The sequence below is a fragment of the Pistacia vera genome, unplaced genomic scaffold (genome assembly GCF_008641045.1).
Source record: "Pistacia vera cultivar Batoury unplaced genomic scaffold, PisVer_v2 Contig200, whole genome shotgun sequence".
NCBI classification, from domain to species: domain Eukaryota; kingdom Viridiplantae; phylum Streptophyta; class Magnoliopsida; order Sapindales; family Anacardiaceae; genus Pistacia; species Pistacia vera.
The window spans coordinates 151,542-179,347 of NW_022196003.1; the positions used below are offsets into that span (position 1 = coordinate 151,542).

Sequence of the window (27,806 nt, forward strand, 5' to 3'; positions counted from 1 at the left end):
TATCATACCATAAAATTAAGTTTCAACACTTCATATAATATTAAAACTTAACTATAAACAATGAATAATTAATAAGCATAAAACATAGCATACACATGCTCAATACGGCATCACATGTTTACAAACATAACAAATATGCATTATGTAATATAACACACTATATCTCATACTCGATGGTCTGGACCTAAGTACGATGCAGTTGTAGCAAACCTACAGTCCAATTGTAGTCATACCTCTCTTTTCCAATGTATCTTGACATTTGTCTAGGAACTTGATATCAATCTATATCAATGTATATTATATATTACCCCTTGTTTAATTCATGCATGCATACACAGATGGATCACAATTTTTATTTTTTAGGGTTTCTTCCCAGCTGGGTGAAAGTGATATGTGGCAGCTGAATATTTAAAATTCTGGGTAAGCTTCTGTTATCAGAAACGGAGAACGTAAAAACGTCTCATTGAATGACGAGAGAGGACGAAGAGAGGCACGCAGCTAAGCAATAGAGATTCCAAGCCAATTTGTCTAAGTCTACGCATGCAATGCAACCAAACAATAATATTTCTGTGCTGCATATTGATCACAATCATTGAACTCAATTTATTACTTTTAACTGCAAGAAATTAGAGATTCGTAATTAAAAAGAATCCAGATGAATTAATAATATCGCCCTGTTTGTTTCAATTTTTTGTTGTCTTATTCTAACATTTTTCCAACTCTATTCAATTAAAAACAATTACATTTTACAATAAAAGTTTATAAATCTCGGCCACTAGCAACCACCACCGACTATCGACATTAGAACAACGCACGATCGGTCAAATCCGATCTTATCATTTCTAATCCAATCCACCACGAATCTAGCCAAAAACGACCTGATCTACAACTAGAGATATGATCGTTGATGACCAGATCTATTTGATAGTTGACGACGGCCAAATTTTGACTGTAAGTTTATCTACGTTTTATGGCCTTCAATACCGCTCGAGCTAGCTGGATCCTGCTCTTCGATTGCTTCTAACATCTCCAAGAGTTTCATGTTATGCCGTAAGATATATTCTTCAGGTAACGTTGTTTTGATAGATTCTGTCAAATCCTGAACATCCAGTTTTCCTTCCAGAGCTTCAAGTATCTGTTTGAAATATAATGCCATCAAAAGAGTTATAGGCCAGCGTTCAATTCATAGAACTTAATTAAGAGCTAAAAGTAATTATTTAGCACTTGGTTTAAGAACCTGGTGAAAGAATTAAAGTGGCCGCATGCCACTATTCGGTTAACACAATTGTTAAGATAAAACAATTACTCAGTTAACATTTGTGCAGTTAATGGGTGGTTTTAAGGAGTTATAAAACTGACTGTCTTGATCCTAGATGGAAGGTATGAAGGGCAGGTGCTGAGAGTCATCTGGGTCCCTAGCCTAGCCATTATAAATAGACCATCTTCTTCATCAAAGTGTGGCAACATAACATGCATTTTTCAATTGGCATAAGCTAAATCTTTCTCACAAATTATCATCCTGCAATCTGCATTTGATTTCTATCATCTTGGCATTGGCTTTCTCATAACACTTAAACAACATGACTGGAGGTCAGTGATTTAATTCTGCATTGAGTATATATATATATTTAGTTGTATTTCCACACCTGGCTCATCCGCGGCCGATCCTTTGCTGAATAACATAAACAGGCACCAGCACAATGAACCATCCGAAACATTTCCCCGTTGTCGAATTTCTTCTCTAACTTTGGATCGGTATAAACAACGTTTATTTTGTTGTCTTTCACAGCTCTTCTGAGCATCGTTTTTGCCTAGAAGTTCATAAAAGTCCGTGTTAGATTTACTCTGCAAACAATGCAAAATTGACTCCATTCTTGCACCCTTAATTACCAATGTAGAAACTAAATTAGTACCAATCAAATTATTTACACACAAAACTTCAAGTGGGGTAACTTCTATCACACGATTCCTAACAGACTGGAGCTTATAAGACAGAATATGCACCTTGAGAGCCAAGTTTTCAGAATCAGAGGGCTGAATTTTATTCGTAGGTAGGCACCCAGTAATCAACTCCAGAAGCAGCATTCCAAAGGAGTAGACATCTGCCTTCTCATTTAACTTATTCCCGGAGTAGAAATAATCTGGATCTATGTAACTGCATACGGAGAAAATCCATCATGAGAAGTTACAGAGGATTGTTCAAGACAATATAATGTAAATAAGTTATGAACAACAGAAAACAGTTTTGCAAATATGACATATCAAGCAGTGTATTTTACCCAAAAGTGCCCTTAACTTCAGTGCTGATATGAGTTTTATCAACTGAAATGGACCTAGCAAGTCCAAAATCTGCCACCTGAGGAAAAACATGCAAGTCAATTCATTCATCATATATAGAAGCCAACATAAAAAGCACACAGATGTTGATCACTGAAATGAAAATAATTTCAATCTTATCTGCAGTCTGAAACAACCATTACTTTATCAAAATGCAGTACAAACGTATTCAAGCATTATGCAGATATAGATCACGTATCCAGAAAATAATTTCATTTCACGTATGATGTATTTGAAAGTATATACCATAATAATGTGAATCCATTACGAATCATACCTTGACTTTCCAATTTTCATCCAAAAGAATGTTAGCTGACTTGACATCACGATGCACGATCCTGGGCTTACCAGCTGCTGAGGATATATACATTTACATCAATACCATTTGAAATTTTAAAACAATATCTTACATCTCAAAATTTGCTTAAATTTAAGAAAACAATAATATCAAAAGAACACTCACAGACATCATGCAGATGAGCCAATCCTTTTGCTGTGCCCACCGCAATATTGAATCTTTTTTTCCAGTCCAAAATTTCTTTATCGTTCTCTGAAATGTTGTCAGAGCCGCTATTCTACCATTCAAGTTCTGAACTTTTCATATCTAGAGAGCTTGGATCTTTTTGGGGTTGATTTCAATTCCCTAGTGGTTATCTACATACCCCACGTTTTTCCCTGAGAATACTTCAAATGAACACTTAAGAGGATTAAGCTTCATTTTATATCTTTGGAGTACATCGAATATCTCTATGAGATTGATTATGTGATCTGAAGTGACACGCGACTTGATAAGCATATCATCAACATAGACTTCCATTGTTTTCCCAATCTGCTTAGAAAACATACGGTTAATAAGATGATGATAGATTACCCCATCATTTTTTAGACCGAAGGGCATGACTTTATAACAATTCAGTCCTTGATCTGTAATGAATAAGGTATGCTCAGACAAACTTTATTGAGATCAGAGAAATCAACGCAAGTTCGCCACTTGCCATTGGATTTCTTCACCAAAACAAGATTAGTGGCCCAACTCGGCTAATGAGTCTCCCGAATGAACCCATTTGAGCTTATCTACCTCAACTTTTAGAGCAACATAACGCTTTAGGTCCATGGCTCTTCTCTTCTGGTGAACTGGCTTGATTAGACTGTCGATGTTGAGTGCATAACACTTTACATTCGGGCTGATCCTGACCATGTCAGCATGAGTCCATGCAAAAACATCAATATTCTATTTGAGAAAGCTCATTAGGTTGGTAGTGAGCTGGGGGCTAAGATTGCTTCCGATCCTTAACACCCGAGTCGGTTCATTCCGGTCAATCGATACCTCAGATAGAGTCTCAACAGGTCTACTGTGGGGATACTCCTCCTGAACACGAAGATCTATGCTGTCTTCCACTGAATCTGGCTGTGGTTTGATCTTGTTGATCGCCATAGCCTGTTCGGGAGTGCCCACTAGCCTCCATTTCCATTTGTATGCCATCTGTACTGCCCTTACATAGCAGTCGAGGGATTCACTCTGAGATCCTTTAACTTCCTCACACCCCGTCAGAATGGAAAACTTCATCTTCAGATGATAGATAGAGGTGATGGATTTGAAATTCCGTAGTAGAGATCATCCCAAAATATCTTTGAAAGCAAATGGACAGTCTACCAACAAAAACTCTGTCATTTTGGTCACCTCGTGGATATCACCCAGAGTGATAAGAGTGCAATCTTTCCCTTGGGATTCAGATGATTTGCAGTAAAACTATAGAGAAGGATGGAGACAGGCTTCAGATCTACCTAGTCCAGTTGCATTTCCTTAAAAGCTCGCTAAAATAGGATATTCACAGTGCTACCATTATCCACCAGTATCCTGTGGACTTCACATCAACCTATTTCAGGCACAATAATAAGTGCATCCTCATAGGGGTGATGTAATCGCATCGCGTCTTTTTATGAGAAGGTGATCTCTTCTTCTCTATGCACCTTAGCAGGCCGCGGCGCTATACTTATCACACTCACGGGGTCATGACGAGCTTCTCGAGAGTACCTTTCCTCAACACCATGAGAATTCCCTGCAAGATGTGGTTCTCCAAATATGATCCTAGCAAGGTGGAAACCTTTGCGACCACAACGCTTCTTTCCCTCGTCCCTTTGATCCTTCTCCCGAACGGGAGTTGGACCACCAACATACTCCTTAAAGTGTCTCTTTTTAATAAGGTCTTTAATTGCTTACTTGAGAGCCTAGCATTTATCGGTATGGTGTCCATTATCCCAATGATAATAGCAATATTTCTTGCCGTTTCTTGCCGCAAGGGGATTATTCATGGGCTTTGGCTCTCTGAGCAAACCAGCTTCTTCTGATTTGTCTAGAATAGCTGATACTGATGCATTCAATGGAGTATATTAATTCTTGTTGTGATCGTGATGAGAAACCTGGGCGTAAGATTTCTTGGGCTCAAATAATTGTTTCTTTCCTTTTTGCTGATCGTCATTGGCCCATCTACGATCAATTCTCTTACTATTCTCCCCCGAGCCTTCTTTCCCCAAGCTAGGGGCACTGGTCGAAGGACCGAGGTTGTGGCGATTTAGAGTAGCCACAGAATTCTTGATTCAGAGGTACTTCTCAGTAAGATTGTAGAAGCAAGTGAGGGAAATGTCGTCCTCAGATTGTAACTTTTTGCACAGGTTGGTTTACAGACAAACCCTTACAATAATGAGAGTCCGAACTGACTCCTCGTAGCCACCTTGTGCAGCTCCCTATGGAACTTGTCAATATAGGATTAGAGGGACTCATTCCTCTCCTACCATATGTTGCTCACATAGCTCAAAGACATTGAGAACTTCCTATTAGTTTGGAAATGTCTCAAGAATCACAAACTCATCTGCTGCCCCAAGTTGATAGATCCTGGCGTGAGCGATCTAAACTAGTGCTTGGCATGGGAAGTCAGAGTCATTGCCAAGTAGCGACATTTGGCGAAGCTAGAAACTTAGTGAAGCTCCATGAGGTCGTTAAACTCACAGAGGTGATCTTACGGATTAGAATTCCCATCGAATGCTCGCATATCAGGTATTCCAAATCTTGACGGGAGAGCAGCAACTAACACTAGCGGAGAAAAAGGGACACTTCAGCGGCTTACTCTCACTCATTCTGCTGAGCTCTAAGTTGATCCAAGGCTCACTATAACTCCTCAATCTAAGGAAGTAGAGCTACCAGAGGATCGCTTTTGCCAACGTGGGTTCGACCCTTACAATTGCGGTTGAGGAAAGACCATAGGTCGGACTCTTCCTCACCTCTACCAGAGCCTTCGGCATGCCTTGACACACGCTGGCTGGAGCCATGTGTAGGCATTGAATGGCCAAGGGAACTATCCCGACCTCTACGGTGGTCAAAACCAACCCGTGTATGGTGGACATTTCCCTTGCGGTGATGGTCAGGACCATCACGGCGGCGATGAAGGGAATCTCCCTACCTTGCACTCTTACGGGGGTGTCCATGCGATGTGGTGTGGAATGGCTCATGATGCGACATATCGCTAAGTAGTAAAGCCATAGGTATTCTACCTGCTTCACGACCGACATTCGCTGGTCCCTTAGAGCCTTTTGGCCCATTGTTTGCCACCTAGTTTCCTTTGTCTTTATGCGCTGTAGTACGTACAACATGGGCTTTCGCCCATTTCCACGCTTTAGTGTGACCTACAGGCGTCTTTGGCGGCGGCACCACCTTATCAGAATAGGGCGGTACGACTTGATTCAAATGTTCTAACATTTAGCTAACCATTTCAAGAGTATTATTAAACCTCTCCAAGTAACTCCTCATAGTTGGATCCAGCGATGAGCTCGAGGGAAAATCCGCCGCGGTATTTTGTGGAACGAGAGGTACTTAAGAAGAAGTATCGTCCTATACTTGGGGGATATCCTCGGGGTTGAGGCTAGTTCGCTCGGTTTTGAAACCACGAGCCATTTGTCAGCAAGTAGAGCTGATTGATCAAAGATTCTTGATGAAGAGCAGATACTAAATCACGCCCTTCTTCTAGCTCCAAACTGTTGATGCTAGATTTTGACACCAACGATTCGCACGTGCAAAGTTCTAAGTTGGCTTAGAAATTACACGTGAATGGAAAATGCAATGAAGTAAAGAGAAGGTGATTTTTAAAGTGGTTCGAATGCTTAAAACGAATCCTACGTCTACTGTTCTTTTATATATATGAGGTTACAAGAGGTCACGTATAGCGAACAGCGAGTAAAGGTACAAATGACAGATTATTCAGAGAGAATATCAAGTCAGTCTCTTTCTCGCAGGTTATCTATGTTCTGAGAATAAAAGGTCACTATTAGAATGCGGGATTTTTATCAGAATCCCAAAAATTATAGGGGGAGCCCTCTATTTATAGTAGAAGGTTTTAGGGTAATGATTACAAATTTGTAAGGCCAGCCCAAGGGGTAGGCATGTGGGCCCCCAAAAAAAGCCCCAAAAAGGGGCCCAAAATTATTTTAAGATTTTTTAAATAGATTTACAGAAATACCATTGAGCCTAAAAAAGTTTATAATTTTTTATTCAAACCAGTCCAAAGGGCCCCAAAAAAGCCGAAAATGCCCAAATTCATTATAATTTTTTTACATAAATTTACAAAAAAAATCATGTTTTATATTTTCCATTCACACCCCTAAATTAACTAAACTAATTATTTCAATGTCTAAAATTTCAAAACACCCATTCAATCCCTAAAATGATGAAAACATTGCATCTCCACCCCTTTACATCGCCATAGTGTCACTGTCGGTGTTAAAGTGATGATCCCGATCAATTTTCTCACCAAAATTGACCGAATTCATCACGTAATCATTTCAAAACATTTTCCCAGCCTTGACAACCCCCAATTTGACTGATTTTTGCTGATTTTCGCAACCCATTTTCATTCTTCACCACGTGCGACAGCCATTTTCGGCACGTATTCGCTGTAGTTGACCTTCCTCGACACCACCATCTTCGTCCCCTCAGCGCCCTCCCCAAAACCCCTCACTTACCTGACCTCAGTAGCCCACCGTCCACTTCTCGCCCTCATAAGAAAGATTAGATAATTTGAATATATTATCAATTGAAAAAGATTTGGTTTCTAAACTTGAATATAAAAATTTAATTAGTGTTTTTGCATCTCAAAAGACAAGAAAAATAAATTTGAAATAATTTTTTAATATATGCTGATATTATTAATAGAGCCTCAAAGTAACTCTTGTCTAGGGTTACAAATGTTCTTAAGACGGCCCTGCAAGTCTGCAAGTGGGTAGGTGAAGTACAATTCCTACCGTGCTTCCCATTAGCTGATTACATAAGAGATATCCTCAAATCGCATAGGGCTTGGACAGGTGAACGACTCCTATTCACTCATAGATAAAGCTTGAGTCTACTAAGTTGATGACATAGAGGAGAAATTACTCAATTTTGTATGATATTTAGATATTAATCGGAGAAAGAGAGGAAAAATAATAAAACGATGGAGCAGCAAAGCATGGAATTTAAATTCATGAAAGAAGCTTACAGTTTTGTTGTTGTAGAGGAATTTCACCCGTATTATTCTGCATATTGATTAGGAAGCTACTTCTTCGACGGGAAACTTTATAGATTCTCACAGCAATGACCAAACCAGCCAGTGCAACTCCACGGCCCACGCAGAATTATTCCAACCAATGTTGCTCCACTCATCTTCCCTAACCTCTGGGATCCAAACGTTACTTCATTCGACTACCGGGTGGTGCATTGTTTTCTGGTTTTGTATCATCTGGTGGAGGATCTTCATACGACATATCGAGAAATTAAGAGTGACTTACCAGAGAATTTTGGAAGAAGCTTTGATGATATTACAAGAAATTAAAGGAACAATTTATCAAACACTTTGAAACAGAAATTGTATTCAATCACAAAGAACAGATGTTAATTATATTATATATTATATTACCCCTTGTTTAATTCACGCATTCATGCATAGTGGATCACTAGTTTTTAGGGTTTTTTCCCAGCTGGGTGAGAGTGATATGCGGTAGCTGAATATTTAAAATTCTGGGTAAGCTACTGTTTTCAGAAATGGAGAACGTAACAATGTCTCATTGAATGATGAGAGAGGACGACGAGAGGCAGACAGCTAAGCAATAGACTCCAAGCCAATTTGTCTAAAGTCTATATTGATCAGACATCACTCTAACTTAAGTTATTACTTTTTAAGTTTTAACTATAAGAAATTAGAGGTTGGTAATGAAAAAGAATCCAAATGAAAAAATAACAACATTTAATTAAAAAAAAAAAAAACATTTAATATTTAATTATTACCGGCAATCAATTTCAAATCCAGCTACACAATATGGAACGAATCCAGATTTATACATTATGTCATATAATAGCATCAAACAAATTCAAATCCAAAATTTAGGAAGAAATGAACACCGATAAATGTTTGTGGTTGAAGCAGATCAAGAGAAAAGTCTGATAAATTCGCGAAAGAAAATGATTAATTAAAGTGTAAAATCATTTTATTGATGTTCAAAATACGATATTTTCTGGCCTTCATTAACCGATCGAGCTAGCTGGATCCTCCTCTGTGATTGCTTTTAACATCTCCAAGAGTTTATTCTTGTCCCATGAGATACGTTCTGCAGTGAAAGTTGTTTTTATTCTTTCTGTCAGACGCTTCACATCCAGTTTTCCTTCCAGAGCTTCAAGTATCTGCTTGGAATATAATGCAATCAAAAGAGTTATAATAAGCCAGTGTTCAATTCATAAAACTTAATTGAGAGCTAAAAGTAATTATTTAGTACTTGGTTTAAGTACCTGACTCATCTGCGGCCGACCCGTTGCTGGATAACATACACAGGCAGCAGCACAATGAACCATCCGAAACATTTCACTCTTGTCGAATTCCCCTGTCTTTGGATCGGTATAAACAACGTTTATGTTGTTGTCTTTCACAGCTTCTCTGAGCATCGGGTTTGCCTAAAAGTTCATAAAAGTCCGTGTTATATTTACTCCGCAAACAATGCAAAATTGACCCCATTCTTGCACCCGTAATTACCAATGCAGAAACTAAGCTAATATCAATCAAATTATTTACACACAAAACTGCAAGTGGGGTAACTTCTATCACACGATTCCTAAAAGACTGGAGCTGATGAGACGGAATATGCACCTTGACAGCCAACTCTTCACCATCAGGATCAGAAGGCTTAATTTTATTCAGAGGTCGGCATCCAGTAATCAACTCCAGAAGCAGCATTCCAAAGGAGTAGACATCTGACTTCTCATTTAACTTAATCCCGTGGGTCAAAAAATATGGATCCATGTAACTGCACTCAGAGAAAATCCATCATGAGAACTTACCCAGGATTGTTCAAGACAATATAATATATATATACAAGTTATGAACAACAGAAAACAGTTTTACAAAAATGACATATAAAGCAGTGTATTTTACCCAAAAGTGCCAGCAATTTTAGTGCTGATATGAGTTTTATCAGCTAAAATGGACCTAGCAAGTCCAAAATCTGCCACCTGAGGAAAAACATGCTAGTCAATTCATTCATCATATATAGAAGCCCACATAAGAAGCACACATATGTTGAGCACTGAAATGAAAATAATTTCAATCTTTATCTGCAGTCTGAAATAACCTTTACTTTATAAAAAGGCACTGCAAACATATTCAAGCATTAGGCAGTTCAAATCCTACCTTGGCTTCCCATTTTTCATCCAAAAGAATGTTAGCTGACTTGATATCACGATGCACGATCCTCGGCTTACCAGCTGCTGAGGATATATACATTTACATCATACCATTTGAAATTTCAAAACAGTATCTTACATGTTAAAATTTTCTTAAATTCAAGAAAACAGTACTATCAAAATAATACTCACAGCCATCATGCAGATGAACTAATCCTTTTGCTGTGCCTACCGCAATATTGAATCTTTTTTTCCAGTCCAAATTTTCTTTATCGTTCTCTGAAATGTTATCATAATTAAACTGATCAGACAACAGTATCACAGTTTAAAATGCACAAAATGCAGTGACACTTTCTAAATCCACATTGATAAATCCTGTAATTCCCATATAATATATACGATTATTATTCAGAAACGTATGAATTCAGAAATACTAATCACCAGTTTCTATAATTTCAATTTTTTAACCATCTGTGATATCTAATGACAGAAAGGACAAACCATGTAAATGAAAGGACAGGCTTTTGTTCGAAACGAACTCGTATACAAGCAGTCTCTCAGTCTCCGAAATGCAGTATCCAACTAGATGTACAAGATGTTTGTGGTGGATACCGCTAATGATTTCTATCTCTTTCAGAAATTCTCTCTCCCCCAGTTGCCGTTCAGCTATTTGCTGTTTTATAGCAACAATTCTCCCATCTCGAAGGACTCCTTTATGGACAATGCCAAAACCACCTCTACCAAGTACTTTGTCTTCGGAGAAATTATTTGCAGCCTCCTTTAGTTCTTCATAAGTAAATGTTTTCGGCATTGCATGGTCAGAGGGTGGTGGATGCTGAACAGAAGATCCATCTAGGGATACAATTAAAAAAAAAAAAAAAAAAGAACCAAATTATCAGAGATGCCCGTTCATATATATGGAATTTAAATATGAACACTTGCTTGCTGCAGGAATCCGTTCTTGTGACCGATGCTGCCGAAATTTAACAGAAGATCCATCTAGGGATACAAAAAAACAAAAAAAAAAAAAAAAAAAACCAAAAACAAATTATCAGGAGATGCCCGTTCATATATATGGAATTTAAATATGAACACTTACTGGCTGCAGGAATCCGTTCTTGTGGCCGATGCTGCCCAAATTCAACAGAAGATCCATCTAGGGATACAATAAAAATAAAAATAAAACAAATTATCTGGAGATGCCCGTTCATATATATGGAATTAATCCAAATATGAACACTTACTTGCTGCAGGAATCCGTTCTTGTGGCCGATGCTGCTGAACTACACGTAGAGAGATTAAAAAGAGTATTTAAATTGAGTTCACAAGTGAAGTTTCTCATAAGTTCACAAGTTCGTGCCTGGGACTTAAAACTTTCAAGTGTTTTTATGTAAAACTGTTATAATTGATTCACTTATGCTTGCTTTAGGTATATAATTATATGAAACTCAAAAGTTAATTCTCGCAAGAAAGGAGAAATATTGACCAAATAAGAAACGTTTATTACCTTTACGGTTTCCCCGTTTGTCCCTGAGTCTTTGTTTTCTACCAAAAATGAGGCAAACAATTACAAGAAGAACAATCACCAAAACTATTAAACCACCCATAATTATTCCAAACGATGCACCGCCTGAGGAAGAACTGAAGCCCTGAGATTGATCTTCAGTTTCAGGTTGCCACCCATCAACTACCTTTGGTGGTGGCGGAGTGTATGACGACATCAATGCTCGAGCACGAGAAGGACGTACTGGAGAACACATGATATTCTTTAAAATTAAGAGAAAAATGAAAATGATAGCTTGACAGTGTTCAACAAGAGAGGTTAGCTAGCTTTGACTATCTTTAATAATCAAATCAATATTTAAAAAAAAAAAAAAAACTAACCGTTGATTCCGATCTGAATCTTCTTGTTTCGGGCTAAACAAACCAAAGAAACGAAAAGAAGCAGATTAAGAGAAAAATCAAAATTAATAGAGAAAAAAAAAAGAAAGTAAATATCACAAGAGATTACCCACCGATGATATGAAGAAACGAAGCGAGGTTTAAAGCTCAAATTTTAGTTTAGTTTAGTGTCAGGGAGTATGGGCTAATGAGGTGGTCTTTGTAGAGAGAAAGCGCGAGAGGTGACGTATTTCGTAGTGACGTACACAAGATGGCAGCCTTCCCATAAATCAGATGGATAAATTTCATCCACATCCAATGTTTCCTCGAAAGACAAAAGGAAGTTTCCTTGTTTTGTCGCTGTATCAAGCCAGTTGTATGTGGGTCCTCCGTTAATTTGCACTTTAATTCCATCTTTGCTTCTCAACAATTGTGGTTCTCAAAAATTTAAAGTTACAATATTTAATGCTCATGGCTGCCATATTGTGAACGTATCCTCAAAGGAAGATAGCACGTACACAATATGTATGCCAGCCAGGAGCAAAAATGTCAAAAAAGGTGGGATAGTTTTAGATGATAAAACTATATTTTATAATTGAAAAGTCTTAGAAATGGTTTGATGGATCGCCCCCTCAAGATTAATATTTAAGATCCTGCATCCACCACTGGCATTCTAGCCTTCTAGGGGAAGTAGGTTCACCAGTGAAATAAGAAATTCAACAATTCTTTTTTTGATTTGACATCTATGGCTAAGAATATATGACAAAGCAAAATCGATTTCCAACATTTGGGATGCTGAGATTGCTGACAAGTGATATCGAAGAAGCAAAAGCTAATTTCATCTGGGCTTCTTAACCACAGTGAAAACCAATTTGCTTTACAAACTGGGTCAGACTCAGACCCCACCTCACCAAACATGATTAACCTTTTAATGAGTTTTCAGCTCTAATTATCTGTCATTGCTTTGCCATTTCCAGTTGTAGTAGAACGCAACAACTTTAAAGCTTCAACTGTTTGAAGTGTTAAGTCCGTGTATAATTATAATTCCATTGATGTGTTAGGATGGTGACAAACTTTGCCTGAAGATTGTGGGGACCAAGCCAGTTGTATGTCGGTCTTGTCGGCGTATCTCCTACGCTAATTATTTGCAAATTGCAATTTATTTCCATCTTTGATCATGATGAGACACTTAAACACAGATATATTTGCAATATCCTGCGCTAATTTGCAATTTAATTCCATCTTTGCTTCTTAACATGTGTTGTTCTAATTTCATTAAACTGTATAGAAACACAAACCAGCCCTCCCCATAAGTAGCACACCGTTTTAATAAAGCTAAACCTAAACTTTAATCATAAATCAGACACCTCTAATTAACCTCCCCATCCTCTATTCTTTTTTGGTCCAAGGGAAAAGTCACGTCACCTCTCACGCTCTCTCCCCATACGTAACCCATNGCTTCTTAACATGTGTTGTTCTAATTTCATTAAACTGTATAGAAACACAAACCAGCCCTCCCCATAAGTAGCACACCGTTTTAATAAAGCTAAACCTAAACTTTAATCATAAATCAGACACCTCTAATTAACCTCCCCATCCTCTATTCTTTTTTGGTCCAAGGGAAAAGTCACGTCACCTCTCACGCTCTCTCCCCATACGTAACCCATAATTATTCCAAACGATGCACCGCCTTAGGACGAACTCAAGCCCTGAGATTGATCTTCAGTTTCTGGTTGCCATCCATCAACTACCTCTAGTGGTGGCTGTATGATGACATCAATGCTCGAGCACGAGAAGGACGTACTGATTGATAGTGCACCAGTCTAGCATTTTTCAGCTAGATCTATATAGAAATACATACTTATTTCTATATTTTCAAAATCCAATATTATTCTATTCAATTATTTTTAAACTCCTTAGGTTTATTAATTTAACTAAACACCCAAAAAAAAAGTTTTATAAATTAACAAAAATACAGCTCCCATCCACCCACATTTGTTAGATTCTAGCCACTACCAATTGGATCTGATTGATAGTGCACCAGTCCAGCATTTTTCAGCTAGATCTATTATGGATCTAGCCAAAAAGACCAGATCTACTGCAAAAGATCTAGCCGTAGCTGGTCATCAACGACGATCATAGATATGACCATTGTTGAAGACCAAATGTGGTCAGATCTGACCTTTTCTGGCTAAATCCATAATGGATTTGACCGAAAAAGGCTATATTAATGCACAACCGGCCAAATCCAGCCGGTCGTGCCCCATTACAATGACGTTCGACCACCCTCCAGTGGTGGTGGCCAACTGTCAGCATTTAATGGGTGGATGGGGGTGTTTTTATTAATTTTTAATGTTTTATTATATGGGTGTTTAGCTAAATTAACAAACCTATGAGTGCTTTTATTAATTTTTAAATCCTACCTCGTAATAACCATCAAACTCAACTTTTTAAAAATACTACAAATAATAAACCAAACACAACTTTTGTTTTGTCTTTGTACCAAGCCAATTGTATGTTGGTCTTGTAGGCATATCCTAGGTTAATTTGTAATTTAATTATGTTATGCCTAAAAAATCAGGGCTGACATAAGCTGATATTAATAAGCAGCAATCAAAGTTGCATGATGAATGAATTGACTTGCATGTTTTTCCTCACGTGGCAGGTTTTGGACTTGGTACTTGCCTTTTGATAAAGTAATGGTTATTTCAGCACTGAAGTTGAGGGCTCTTTTGGGTAAAATACACTGCTTTATATGTCATACTTGCAAAACTGTTTTCTGTTGTTCATAACTTATAGCTATTATACTGTCTTGGACAATCCTCTGTAACTTCTAATGATGGATTTTCTCCCAACGCAGTTACATAGATCTAGATTTTTTCACCACCGGGAAGTTAAAATGAGAAGGCAGATGTCTACGCCTTTGGAATGCTGCTTCTGGAGTTGATTACTGGATGCCTACCTGTGAATAAAATTCAGCCCTCTGATCCTGAAAACTTGGCTGTCAAGGTGCATATTCTGTCTCAACAGCTCCAGTCTGTTAGGAATCGTGTGATAGAAGTTACCCCACTTGCAGCTTTGTGTGTAAATAATTTGATTGATATTTATTTAGGGTCTGCATTGGTAATTACGGGTGCAAGAGTGGGGTGAATTTTGCATTGTTTGCAGAGTAAATATAACACGGACTTTTATGAACTTTTAGGCAAAACCGATGCTCACAGAAGCTGTGAAAGACAACAACATAAACGTTGTTTATACCGATCCAAAGTTACGGAAATTCGACAAGAGCGAACTGTTTCGGATGGTTCATTGTGCTGCTGCCTGTGTATGTTATCCAGCAAGGGATCGGCCGCAGATGAGCCAGGTACTTAAATCAAGTGCTAAATAATTACTTGTAGCTCTCAATTAAGTTTCATGAATTGAACACTGGCTTATAACTCTTTTTGATTGCTTTATATTCCAAGCAGATACTTAAAGCTCTGGAAGGAAAACTGGATGTGAAGGTTCCGACGGAAAACATCAAAACAATGTTCACTGCAGAACATAGCCCATGGGACAGCAAGAAACTCTTGGAGACGTTAGAAGCTCTAGAGGATCCTGCCAGCTCGATCGGTTAATGAAGGCCAGAAAACATAGTATTTTGAACATCAATCAAATGATTTTACACTTTAATTAATCATTTACTTTCGCGAAATTATCAGATTCTTCTCTTGAGAAAAAGTTTGTTAAAGACCTGTGACAAAAACAAAACTTCAACCACAAACATTTATCGGTGTTCAGTTCTTCCTAAATTTTGGATTTGAATTTGTTTGATGCTATTATATGAACATAATGTACAAAGCTGGATTCGTTCCATATTGTGTAGTTATATTTGAAATAGGTTGCTGGTAATTAAATGTTAGATGTTTGATTTTTATTTTTTTTAATTAGAAAAAGAAAACTGAGGAGTCTCCTATTTTATTTAACTAAGTCAAACAAAGTTAAATGATATTATTTTTTCATTTGGATTCTTTTTAATTACGAACCTCTAATTTCTTATAGTTAAAAGTAATAAATTAAGTTGAGTGATGTCTGGTCAATATTCAGTAGAGAAAATTTATTTTGTTTGGTTGCATTGCATGCACAGACTTGGACAAATTGGCTTGGAGTTTCTATTGCTTAGCTGCCTGCCTCTCGTCGTCCTCTCTCATCATTCAATGAGACATTTTTACGTTCTCCATTTCTGAAAACAGTAGCTTACCATAAATTTAACCCTGCTGTTAATATTAAAGGGTATGAATTCAAATCAATAATTAAATACTCAACTACCACGTATCACTCCCACCCAACTGGGAAAAAACCCTAAAAACTTGTGATCCATCTGTGCATGCATGCGTGAATTAAACAAGGGGTAATGTATAATATAATTAACCCTGTACTTTGTGATTGAATACAATTAATATTTAAAAGTGTTTGATAAAATGTTCCTGCTGGTCTTGAATATTCTTCTGGTTGCTCCATCAGAATATTCTCTTCCAAATCACCATGTAAAAAGACTATTTTTACATCCAATTACTCCAATTCCAGATTGAACTGTACAACTAGAGAAATCAGAATTCTGATTGATGCATGCTTTACAACTGGAGAGAATATTTCATTATAGTCTATGTCCTCTACTTGTGTGAATCCTTTTGCAACCAGCCTAGCCTCTAGGTGATTCTTTTGAAGTTAGGCCTGGTTTCCTTTTGAAGATCCACTTGCACTTAACCACCCTGCAATTTTCTGGTTTGTCAACTAGGGTCCAGGTATTGTTTTTCATTAAGGAGCTAAATCCATCCTCGATTGCCTTCTTCCATTCTGATTTTTCAGCTCCTAATATAGCTTCCTGAAAGGTTTTAGGCTCATCATTCAACTCTTCTTCTTCCTGAAGAGCATAGGCTACTAGGTCTGTATATCCTAGTCTGTTGGGAGGTTTAATGACTCTTCTGGTTCTATCCCTAGATAGTTGATAGTTTGTCAAGTCTGGCTCCTCTTCCCCTTGTTCCCCTTGCTCCCCTTGCTCACCAAATTCATTTGTATCAGGATTCTCCACTGTCTCTTCTGCTCTACCTTGATGATTAGAAACAGCATCTTGAATTTCCAACTCTAGGTGATATGATCCTGAGGCACTGTTAACTGGTTTTCCAGGTTCATATTCCAGTCCAGGAAGGACCTCTACCCTAGCTAAAAACCACATCCCTACTGATTATACATTTATTGGTTTCTAGATTCCAGAACTTATAACCTTTTACTCCCTCTGGATATCCAAGAAACAGGCACTTCATTGCTCTAGGTTTTAGTTTATCATCCTTTACATGAATATAAGATAGGCACCCAAAAACTCTTAAGTTGTTCAGTTTTATAAGGCATCCAATCCATTTTTCTAAAGGCACCTTGAAACCTATGGCAGATGAGGGGGTTTTATTAATCAAATACACCACAATATGTGCAGCTTCTGCCCAGAATTTTACAACTAGTTTAGAGTTTGACAGGATGCTTCTAACTTTGTCTAAAATTGTCCTATTCATTCTTTCATAGAGGCCATTTTGTTGTGGGGTATTTCTAACAATTTTGTGCTTAACAATTCCATGGTTTTTGTAGAAACTATTGAATTCATCATTCACAAACTCAAGACCATTGTCAATCCTAAGCCTTTTAAGTTTCTTCCCAAATTGAGTTTCAACCATTGTTTTCCATTCTTTAAACCTAAGGAATGCCTCATCTTTTGTCTTAAGGAAGTATATCCAGATATGCCTAGAATAGTCATCTACAAAGCTAATGAAATACCTGCAGCCCCCTAGTGAGTAGTGTCTAACTGGTCCCCATACATCTGAGTGAACATACTCAAGTGGTGAACTTGAGTAATGTTTACCAGATTCAAATTTGACATTGCATATCTTGCCAAAAGTACAGTGTTCACAGAAGGTTAAATTTCCAGTTTTGTCCACTCCTAACAAATTCTGCTTACTCAATTCATCTAACCCTCTTTCACTAACATGTGCCAACCTTTGATGCCACAATAAGGTTTTGTCTTGTGTTACTAGAGACCCTATACCAGCTATGCCATAATCTGTCCTACCCTTTAACACATAAAGGCCATTTCTCTTTTCACCTTTCATCACTACTAGTGATCCTTTCATCATACTAAGACTTCCATTCGAAGCCTTGTAACTCAGTCCTATTGAGTCTAGAGTACCTAGTGATATTAGATTCCTTTTGAGGTCAGGAATATATCTTACATCCGTGAGGGTTTTGGTTAGGCCATTGTGGAGGCTTAGTTTAACAGTACCTATGCCCTTAATGCAACATGCTGCATTATTTCCTATCATAACACTTTTCCTCCATCTAGAATATGAAAAGAACTGAAACTCTTATTAGGTGTCATGTGATAGGTACATTCCATCTCACTATTTCTACCTTCAGAGATGACTAATACTCTGAACTTCATAACCCTCAGACACAACACCAGCACTGCCTTCTCTCCTCCTTTTCATACTTCTTTTACCTTTCTCTCAGGACAATCTCTCCTAGATGGGCTTCCTTGACAGAAGAAGCACTTCCATTTCCTAGTTTTGGACTAGATCTATTCATATTGTGTCCCCATTTTTCCAGTTCCTCTTCTTGATCTACCCTTAATGTGAGACCTTCCCCATCACTGCCTAATTTCATTTTATTCTCACTATCCTTAGCTGTAATGGCTTTACCATTCTTCTAATTTTAGGGTATGCCTACCATATTTTAAGGTTTCTACAAAATTAGAGTAGGTTTTGGTAGGGAATTTAGAAGAATTATAGCCTAGTCCTCATCGTCAATTACTGATATGCTTTCTAAACATGTTAAGTTTCAAAAATTCATCCTTATTCTTTTATAGTTTTCTGCTCATCCATTTTAAACCCAAACAATCTTTGTTTTAAAAACAGTCTATTAGGGACAGCTTTAGATTGATACAGAGAGTCTAACCGTTCCAGATCTAGTAGCAGCTTTCTTCTTCTCACTTGTCGAAGGACTTTGTCACCCGTCCTAAGATCAAGGAGCTTTTGCTTTGTTGAGAACATCCTGCTTCTCAACTTCAATCATGGTGTCAGGCAATCCAGATTCCCCTTTCAATGCTAGGGCTAGTCCTTCTTAATCAGCACAGCTTCCATTTTCATCTTCAAAGTTCAAAATCATTGCCCCCTGTAATTTTTCGAGTTCAAATTTAGTGGACATGTTTTGGTATGAAATTTGTAACGATAGAAAAGGAATCACAGATAAACCTAATCAGGACTCAAACTAGGTCTGATACCAATTTGTAGTAACAACTATGGTTATCAACTAAAATAATTTCATCCAATCAATCAATGAACAAAATCAAGAATCAACTTATGCAGTATAATAAACAATCAATTTATAGATTAATAAAAGCAAGAAAAATCGAATAAAAATGACACATATGGATTTATAGTGGTTCGGCTAAGGCAGCTACAATCCACTCTTCAAGGCACACTTTAGGGTATTTCATTCATAAGAGAACAATGTTACAGAGAGTATTAACAAGCAAATATAGGAAAGAACACACCCGATTAAGCCTCTCACTGCTATTTTCTCACACATATTGGTATGATTTTATACACATCAAGGCTCCGTTGATCAATCACTAGCTGTCCAATAAGATCTTAAAATCGTTGGAGAAAGCAAGCACTAGAATCTTCTGCCATAATCGAAGACCTAGGGCTAACACGGGACTAGAGAGAGAGAGGAGCTGTGAAGAATTTGTTACAAAAGATGAGAGTCGAGTGCAGATAGGGCACTAAACTTGATAACCAAAACGACATCGCACAGGAAAAATAAAACACTACTTGCTTTGACCAATATGACTCCAGCGTGTCAATTGCAAGCCACATCATACAGAACGGAAAGAGAAAAATGAAAATGATAGTTGACTATGTTCAACAGAGAGGTTACCTAGCTTTAAGTGGTCCAAGCATGGATATTAAGTTAAGTAGAAGATTTCGGTCCATGACACTGTAATTTCTTTAATCTTTAACTTTGAGATATTTTTTTTTTTTTTTTTTTTTTTTTTTTTTTTTTAGATTTTCTCAAAGTTATCTTTACCTGAAAATTAAAACATGTTATTTTATGGAATAATATTATCTGCACTAACCTACACCCATACTGATCCAGTACTAACTGACATGATAGACCTCTTATTGCCACGTTAGTTCCCTCCAAAAACTAAAAAAAAAAATTTCAAAATTAATTGTTAGTACTTGGGAGTATGATTTGATTAGTGCAGATAGCATTACTCTTTTTTATTACAAAATTTGGCTCTGTAGGGAACAACGGAGAGGACAGTACATTGGATCCAATATATTTGAGGAATTTAATCAGATCCGAGTGATATATAGGCTGAATAGCAGTTACAAACAATCTGCCTTGCCTAATTAAGTCCATAAAAACAGCTTCTCGGAAAATTATATATAGTATTATAATCCAACGATATTAAACGGTTGGTGTTGTTTGTTCTTTTTTTTCCTTATAATATTTTTCTTATATTTTATTTTGTAAAAACAGTTAATTTTTTGTTAAGAAATTGGTTTCAAAAATAAATAAAAATTAAACTAGATTTAACTAAAATTCTTCTTCATATTAACTTTATTAATCAAATCAATAGTTAAAAAAAAAAAATAACTGTTAATTCCGATCTTAATTTCTTGTCTTGGTTGAACAATTCAAAGAAACGAAAAGAAGAACATTAAGAGAAAAATCAAAATTAATAGAAAAAAAAAAAGAAATAAATTCACAAGAGATTACCCATCTATGATATGAAGAAATGAAGCGAGGTTTAAAGCTCAGATTTTAGTTTAGTTTAGTGTTAAGAGAATAAGGGCTAATTAGGGGTTATTTATAGGGAGAGAGCGTGAGAGGTGACGTGACTTTTTTCTTGGACAAAAAGAATAGAGGATGGGAGGTTAATTAGAGGGTCTGATATATATGATAAAAGTTAGGTTAGCATTTTAGCTTTATTAAAACGGTTGTGCTACTATGTGGAGGGCTGGTTTGTGTTCCTATACAGTTTAATGAAATTAGCTTAGTTCACTAATGGTTACTGGAATGAATGGTTTTACATAAATTAGAACCACACATTTTGAGAAGCAAAGATGGAATTAAATTATAATGTTATTATGGTAGGTGATCCAAAGGTTTGAACCCAATAACTTAAAGAAGGGAGCAAACCTCCTTAATTGCCCGACCAATCTCTTGAGGTTAAAAGTTCTTTTTCTCTCTACAAATAAAGATTGATCTCAAGACGATGGAAAAGCTTCTAATAATAGCACCTTTCTCTATAGCAAAATGCTACGGATACCGACACTTTGCACTGAAATGTTAAACCGAACGATAGGTCACCTAAGTCAGATGAGCCACGTAGCACGTTAAAGAATATTTCATGAGTGAACAATCGTCTATTTTTATTGGACTGCCGTTCATTTGAAATGGACTCCCATCTATATTATATTGACGGGAGTCCATTTATTATAGACGAGAGTCTATCTATAAGGACACCCATTCATAGTTTAAATTAAAAAAAATTGATAAGAAAAATCATGAATATCTGTCCATTGTTTAAATTAAAAACAAAAGTAATTGACGAGCATCCCTTAGATGGACACCCATTCATTTCTGTCCATTAAACAGGGACTCTGTTCTACAACAGAATCTCCTCTTTCCAGCAATATTCTCAGCATAGATGCCATAGGCACTTATATTGAGGACATTGCATTGAATAGCAGAGTCCCTATTTAATGGCACATGTTTCTTTACTTTATTTTCCATGGCAGATGGTGGACTTCTTGACTGCATTGATGTATGCATGGCAACAGTTTCTTTACTTTATTTTTTATTGCAGATGGCGGACCCCTTGACTGCATTGATATATGCAGTTCAAGTGATGAACTTACTTAAAGACACTTATATTGAGAACATTATGGGAAAGAGGAGATTATGTTCTAGAGCAGAGTCCCTATTTAATGGACAGAAATGGACGGTCCTCCATCTAAGAGGGACATTTGTCCATTACTTTTGTTTTTAATTTAAACAATTGATACTTGTATGAATGGACGTTCATGATTTTTATTATCAAATTTTTTTATTTTAAACTATGAATAGACATCTTTATAGGTGGACTCCCATCCAATAAAAATGGATGTTCATTTGCAAAATATTTCTTAACGTACTATGTGACTCGTCTGACTCAAGTGACACATCGTTTAGTTTAACATTTCAGTGTAAAGCATTGGTGTCCGTAACATTATTATTCCGTATAGAGTCTCTTTTCACTACTATATATTTAATGCATCTTTTCAGCTCTTCTTCTTATTTATTAATTTATATTTATTTTTTAATTTGTATCTGTGTAGGTTAGACTTAACACTTCAAACAGTTGAAGCTTTAAAGTTGTTGCGCACTACTACAACTTGAAGTGGCAAAGCAATGACAGATCATTTTTCCAATGCTATTGATCATAATGAGACACTTAAACACAGATAATTAGAGCTGAAAATTCATTAAAAGGTTAATCATGTTAGGTGAGGTGGGGTCTGAGTCTGACCCAGTTTGTAAAGCAAATTGGTTTTCATTGAGGTCAAGAAGCCCAGATGAAATTAGCTTTTGCTTCTTCGATATGATCACTTGTAACCATCCCAAGTGTTGGAAATTGATTTTGCTCTGTCATATATTCTTAGCCATGGATGTGGAATAAAAAAAAGAAGGCTAGAATGCCAGTGGTGGCATCCCAAGTGCTGGAAATTGACTTTGCTCTGTCATATATATATTCTTAGCCATAGATGTGGAATCAAAAAAAGAAGGCTAGAATGCCAGTGGTGGCATCCCAAGTGTTGGAAATTGACTTTGCTCTGTCATATATTATTAGCCATAGATGTGGAATCAAAAAAAGAAAGCTAGAATGCCAGTGGTGGATGCAGGATATTAAATATTAGAACCGACAAAGAAATTACGTGTTTTAATTTTCAGGTAAAGATATAACTTTGAGAAAAATCTTTTAAAAAAAACCTTCAAAGTTAAAGATTGAAGAAATTACTGTGTCACTGACTGAAGTCTTCCGCTTTACTTAATATGCATGCTTGGATCAAGCTTAAAGCTAGCTAACCTCTTGTTGAACACTGTCAAGCTATCATTTTCATTTTTCTCTTAATTTTAAAGAATATCATGTGTTCTCCGGTACGTCCTTCTCGTGCTCGAGCATTGATGTCGTCATACACTCCGCCACCACCAAAGGTAGTTGATGGGTGGCAACCTGAAACTGAAGATCAATCTCAGGGCTTCAGTTCTTCCTCAGGCGCTGCATCGTTTGGAATAATTATGGGTGGTTTAATAGTTTTGGTGATTGTTCTTCTTGTAATTGTTTGGCTCATTTTTTATACAAAACAAAGACTCAGGGACAAAGAGAGAAACCCTAAAGGTAATAAACGTTTCATATTTAGTCAACATTTCTCCTTTCCTGCGAGAATTAACTTTTGAGTTTCATATCATTATATAACTAAAGCAAGCATAAGTGAATCAATTATAACAATTTTATACAAAAAAATCTGAAAGTTTTAAGTCCTAGGTACATGAACTTATGAGCTTATGAGAAACTTCAATCATGAACTCAGTTTAAATACTCAATTTAAACAATTTTTTTTTTTTTTTTGTTGTTTTTTTGTCTCTCTAGTTGGACCTTCTGCTGGAAATACAGAGAATCCACCACCCACTAGCCGTGTAATGCCGAAAACATTTAATTATGATAAACTAAGGGCGGCTACAAAAAATTTCTCCGAAGACAGATTTCTTGGTGAAGTTGGTTTTGGCAAAATCTATAAAGGATACCTTGAAGATGGGAAAATTGTTGCTATAAAACAGCAAATAGCTGAACGGGAACAGGGGGTTCGACAATTTTTGAAAGAGATATTAATCATTAGCGGTATCCACCACAAACATCTCGCACATGTTTTTGGATACTGCATTTCGGAGACTCAGAAACTGCTTGTATATGACTTCGTTCCGAACAAAAGCCTGCACTTCCATTCACATGGTATGTCCTTTCTGTGATTGGATCTCACTGATGGTTAAGAATTTGAAATATTTCTGAATTTACTCGCTTCTGAATAATAGTCGTATATATTATATGGGAATTAGGAGGATTTATTGATGTGGATTTAGAAATGTCACAGCATTTTGTGCATTTTAAACTATGATATTGTTGTCTCATCAGATTATGATAACATTTCAGAGAACAATAAAGAAATTTTGGACTGGAAAAAAAGATTCAATATTGCGGTAGGCACAGCAAAAGTATTGGTTCATCTGCATGATGGCTGTGAGTATTCTTTTGATAGTAATGTTTTCTTAAATTTAAGCGAATTTTGAGATGTAAGATATTGTTTTGAAATTTCAAATGGTATGATGTAAATGTATCTACCCTCAGCAGCTGGTAAGCCCAGGATCGTGCATTGTGATATTAGCTCAGCTAACATTATTTTGGATGAAAAATGGGAAGCCAAGGTATGATTTGTACAGCCGACTGCTTGAATATGTTTGCACTGCCTTTTGATAAAGTAATGGTTATTTAAGACTGCAGTTAAAGATTGAAATTAATTTCATTTCAGTGCTCAACATCTGTGTGCTTCTTATGTTGGCTTCTATATATGATGAATGAATTGACTAGCATGTTTTTCCTCAGGTGGCAGATTTTGGACTTGCTAGGTCCATTTTAGCTGATAAAACTCATATCAGCACTAAACCTACTGGCACTATTGGGTAAAATACACTGCTTTATATGTCATTTTTGTAAAACTGTTTTCTGTTGTTCATAACTTGTGTATATATATATATATATAATCTTGAACAATCCTGTGTAACTACTCATGATGGATTTTCTCTGAATGCAGTTACATAGATCCAGATTTTTTCACCTCCGGGATTAAGTTAAATGAGAAGTCAGATGTCTACTCCTTTGGAATGCTGCTTCTGGAGTTGATTACTGGATGCCTACCTCTGAATAAAATTAAGCCTTCTGATCCTGATTATGAAAACTTGGCTGTCAAGGTGCATATTCTGTCTCATCAGCTCCAGTCTGTAGGAATCGTGTGATAGAATAAGTTATTTTCATTTCAGTGCTCAACATCTGTGTGCTTTTTATGTTGGCTTCTATATATGATGAATGAATTGAGTTGCATGTTTTTCCTCTGGTGGCAGGTTTTGGACTTGTTACGTCCATTTTAGCTGATGAAACTCGTATCAGCACTAAAGTTGAGGGCTCTTTTGGGTAAAATGCACTGCTTTATATGTCATATTCGCAAAATTGATTTCTGTTGTTCATAACTTATACCAATTATCTTGTCTTGAACAATCCTCTGTAACTTCTAATAATGGATTTTCTTCCAATGCAGTTACATAGATCCAGAGTTTTTCCCCACCGGGAAGTTAAATGAGAAGGTAGATGTCTACGCCTTTGGAATGCTGCTTCTGGAATTGATTACTGGATGCCTACCTGTGAATAAAATTCAGCCCTCTGATCCTGAAAACTTGGCTGTCAAGGTGCATATTCTGTCTCAACAGCTCCAGTCTGTTAGCAATCGTGTGATAGAAGTTACCCCACTTGCAGTTTTGTGTGTAAATAATTTGATTGATATTAATTTAGTTTCTGCATTGGTAATTACGGGTGCAATAGTGGAGTGAATTTTGCATTGTTTGCAGAGTAAATATAACACGGACTTTTATGACTTTTAGGCAAAACCGATGCTCACAGAAGCTGTGAAAGACAACAACATAAACGTTGTTTATACCGATCCAATGTTAGGGAAATTCGACAAGAGCGAAAGGCTTCGGATGGTTCATGGTGCTGCTCCCTGTGTATGTTATCCAGCAAGGGATCGGCCGCAGATGAGCCAGGTATTTAAACCAAGTGCTAAATAATTACTTTTAGCTCTCAATTAAGTTTTATGAATTGAACATAGCCCATGGGACAGGAAGAAACTCCTCGGAGATTTTAGAAGCTCTGGAGGATCCTGCTAGCTCGATCGGTTAATGAAGGCCAGAAAACTTTAATTAATCATTTACTCTCGCGAAATTATCAGATTCTTCTCTTGAGAAAAAGTTTGTTAAAGACCTGTGACAAAAACAAACCTTCAACCACAAACATTTATCGGTGTTCAGTTCTTCCTAAATTTTGGATTTGAATTTGTTTGATGCTATTATATGAACATAATGTATAAAGCTGGATTCGTTCCATATTGTTTAGCTGGATTTGAAATAGGTTGCTGGTAATTAAATGTTAGATGTTTGATTTTTTTTTTTTTAATTAAAAAAGAAAACCGAGGAATCTCCTATTTTATTTAACTAAGTCAAACAAAGTTAAATGATATTATTATTTCATCTGGATTCTTTTTAATTACCAACCTCTAATTTCTAATAAATTAAGTTGAGTGATGTCTGATCAATATACAGTAGAGAAATTTTTTTTTGTTTGGTGGCATTGCATGCATAGACGTGGACAAATTGGCTTGGAGTCTCTATTGCTTAGCTGCCAGCCTCTCGTCGTCCTCCTCGTCATTCAATGAGACATTTTTACGTTCTCCATTTCTGAAAACAGTAGCTTACGCAGAATTTTAACCCTGCTGTTAATATTAAAGGGTATGAATTCAAATCAATAATTAAATACTCAACTACCACATATCACTCCCACCCAACTGGGAAAAAACCCTAAAAACTTGTGATCCATCTGTGCATGCATGCCAACATGCGTGAATTAAACAAGGGGTAATATATAATATAATTAACCCTGTTCTTTGTGATTGAATACAATTTCTGTTTAAAAGTGTTTGATAAAATGTTCCTTTAATTTCTTGTAATATCATCAAAGCTACTTCCAAAACTCTCTGGTAAGTCACTCCTAATTTCTCGATATGTCGTATGAATATCCTCCACCATATGATACAACGCCAGCTGACGATGTTCCTCCACCACGATTTTATCGTCCAAAAGTTCCACCGCCACAACGATAATATGAAGAAATTGCTACGTCGTACTGGAGTGAAGTAACGTTTGGATCCCACAGGGTAGGGAATATGAGTGGAGAATCATTGGATAGAATAATTCTGGGTGGAGTTGCACTGGCTGGTTTGTGAAAAATCTGCAGAGGCGCAGTCTTTATATAATATGTTTGATGATAAAATACAACGAAGAAGATGAGTTATATACAGGTTTACAAGAGAATAATAAAATACCCTACACATTATTATCAAAAACTCCCCCGCAATTGAAGCAGGAGATCACAAAGTTGCAATTGTAGATATAGGGCCTTAAAACTGCTCACAGATCGCATGTTGAGAGGCCGTGGAAACATGTTGAAGACGTAGAGCACTGCGGGTAACAAACTCACGAATAAGTGGAGTTAATGTCAATATGCCGAGTATGAGCATAAAGACCGAGTTCATGGCCCTTATGACCGAGTTCCTACCATGTAGAGAAGGACTGATTGTCACAAAGTATACGGAGAAGAAGACAAAGGTAGGCGTAGTTCCCGAGAAGAAAGCAAAACCCCCGCACATCAAAGAGGAGGATCCAGCTAGCTCGAATATCGTAATGAAGGCAAGAAAACATAGTATTTGAACACAATCAAATGATTTTACAATTTTAATTAGTCATTTTCTTTCGCGAATTTCAGACTCTTCTCTTGAGATAGAGTTGTTAAAACTTAGTCTTTAATTTACAAGCTTGTTCAAAATTTAAGACAGGAAAAAGAAATCTATTCTGCAACAGCCATTGCTCTTCAACTGATTAAAAACATTTTTGCAGATATGATCAAGTACCCAGAAAATCATTACACATAGGATAT

General features: G+C 36.7%; 4 protein-coding genes across 4 annotated transcripts; 2 read left to right on the plus strand and 2 right to left on the minus strand.

The window, feature by feature from the left end:
• Positions 1-650: 650 nt before the first annotated feature.
• Positions 651-3,904, minus strand: LOC116128457 (proline-rich receptor-like protein kinase PERK15). The gene is made up of 8 exons (XM_031414180.1): positions 3,665-3,904; positions 3,000-3,166; positions 2,801-2,907; positions 2,615-2,688; positions 2,280-2,356; positions 2,005-2,155; positions 1,647-1,811; positions 651-1,135 (listed from the first exon to the last, which is right to left on the minus strand). Exons 1-8 carry the CDS (start codon positions 3,902-3,904, stop codon positions 962-964), a joined length of 1,155 nt encoding a protein of 384 aa, XP_031270040.1. The 3' UTR covers positions 651-961.
• Positions 3,905-8,610: 4,706 nt separating this feature from the next.
• LOC116128599 (proline-rich receptor-like protein kinase PERK1) lies at positions 8,611-12,128 on the minus strand. The gene is made up of 13 exons (XM_031414346.1): positions 12,045-12,128; positions 11,918-11,950; positions 11,541-11,780; positions 11,278-11,316; positions 11,133-11,189; positions 10,976-11,032; positions 10,535-10,885; positions 10,226-10,312; positions 10,041-10,117; positions 9,786-9,862; positions 9,501-9,657; positions 9,146-9,307; positions 8,611-9,040 (listed from the first exon to the last, which is right to left on the minus strand). Exons 3-13 carry the CDS (start codon positions 11,752-11,754, stop codon positions 8,885-8,887), a joined length of 1,434 nt encoding a protein of 477 aa, XP_031270206.1. The 5' UTR covers positions 11,755-11,780; positions 11,918-11,950; positions 12,045-12,128; the 3' UTR covers positions 8,611-8,884.
• Positions 12,129-22,955: 10,827 nt separating this feature from the next.
• LOC116128600 (proline-rich receptor-like protein kinase PERK3) lies at positions 22,956-24,021 on the plus strand. Its single transcript, XM_031414347.1, has 2 exons — positions 22,956-23,390; positions 23,643-24,021. Exons 1-2 carry the CDS (start codon positions 23,138-23,140, stop codon positions 24,017-24,019), a joined length of 630 nt encoding a protein of 209 aa, XP_031270207.1. The 5' UTR covers positions 22,956-23,137; the 3' UTR covers positions 24,020-24,021.
• Positions 24,022-24,077: 56 nt separating this feature from the next.
• LOC116128458 (proline-rich receptor-like protein kinase PERK3) lies at positions 24,078-27,801 on the plus strand. The gene is made up of 5 exons (XM_031414181.1): positions 24,078-24,472; positions 25,159-25,235; positions 25,360-25,507; positions 25,700-25,861; positions 27,706-27,801. Exons 1-5 carry the CDS (start codon positions 24,380-24,382, stop codon positions 27,799-27,801), a joined length of 576 nt encoding a protein of 191 aa, XP_031270041.1. The 5' UTR covers positions 24,078-24,379.
• The last annotated feature ends 5 nt before the right edge of the window (positions 27,802-27,806 follow it).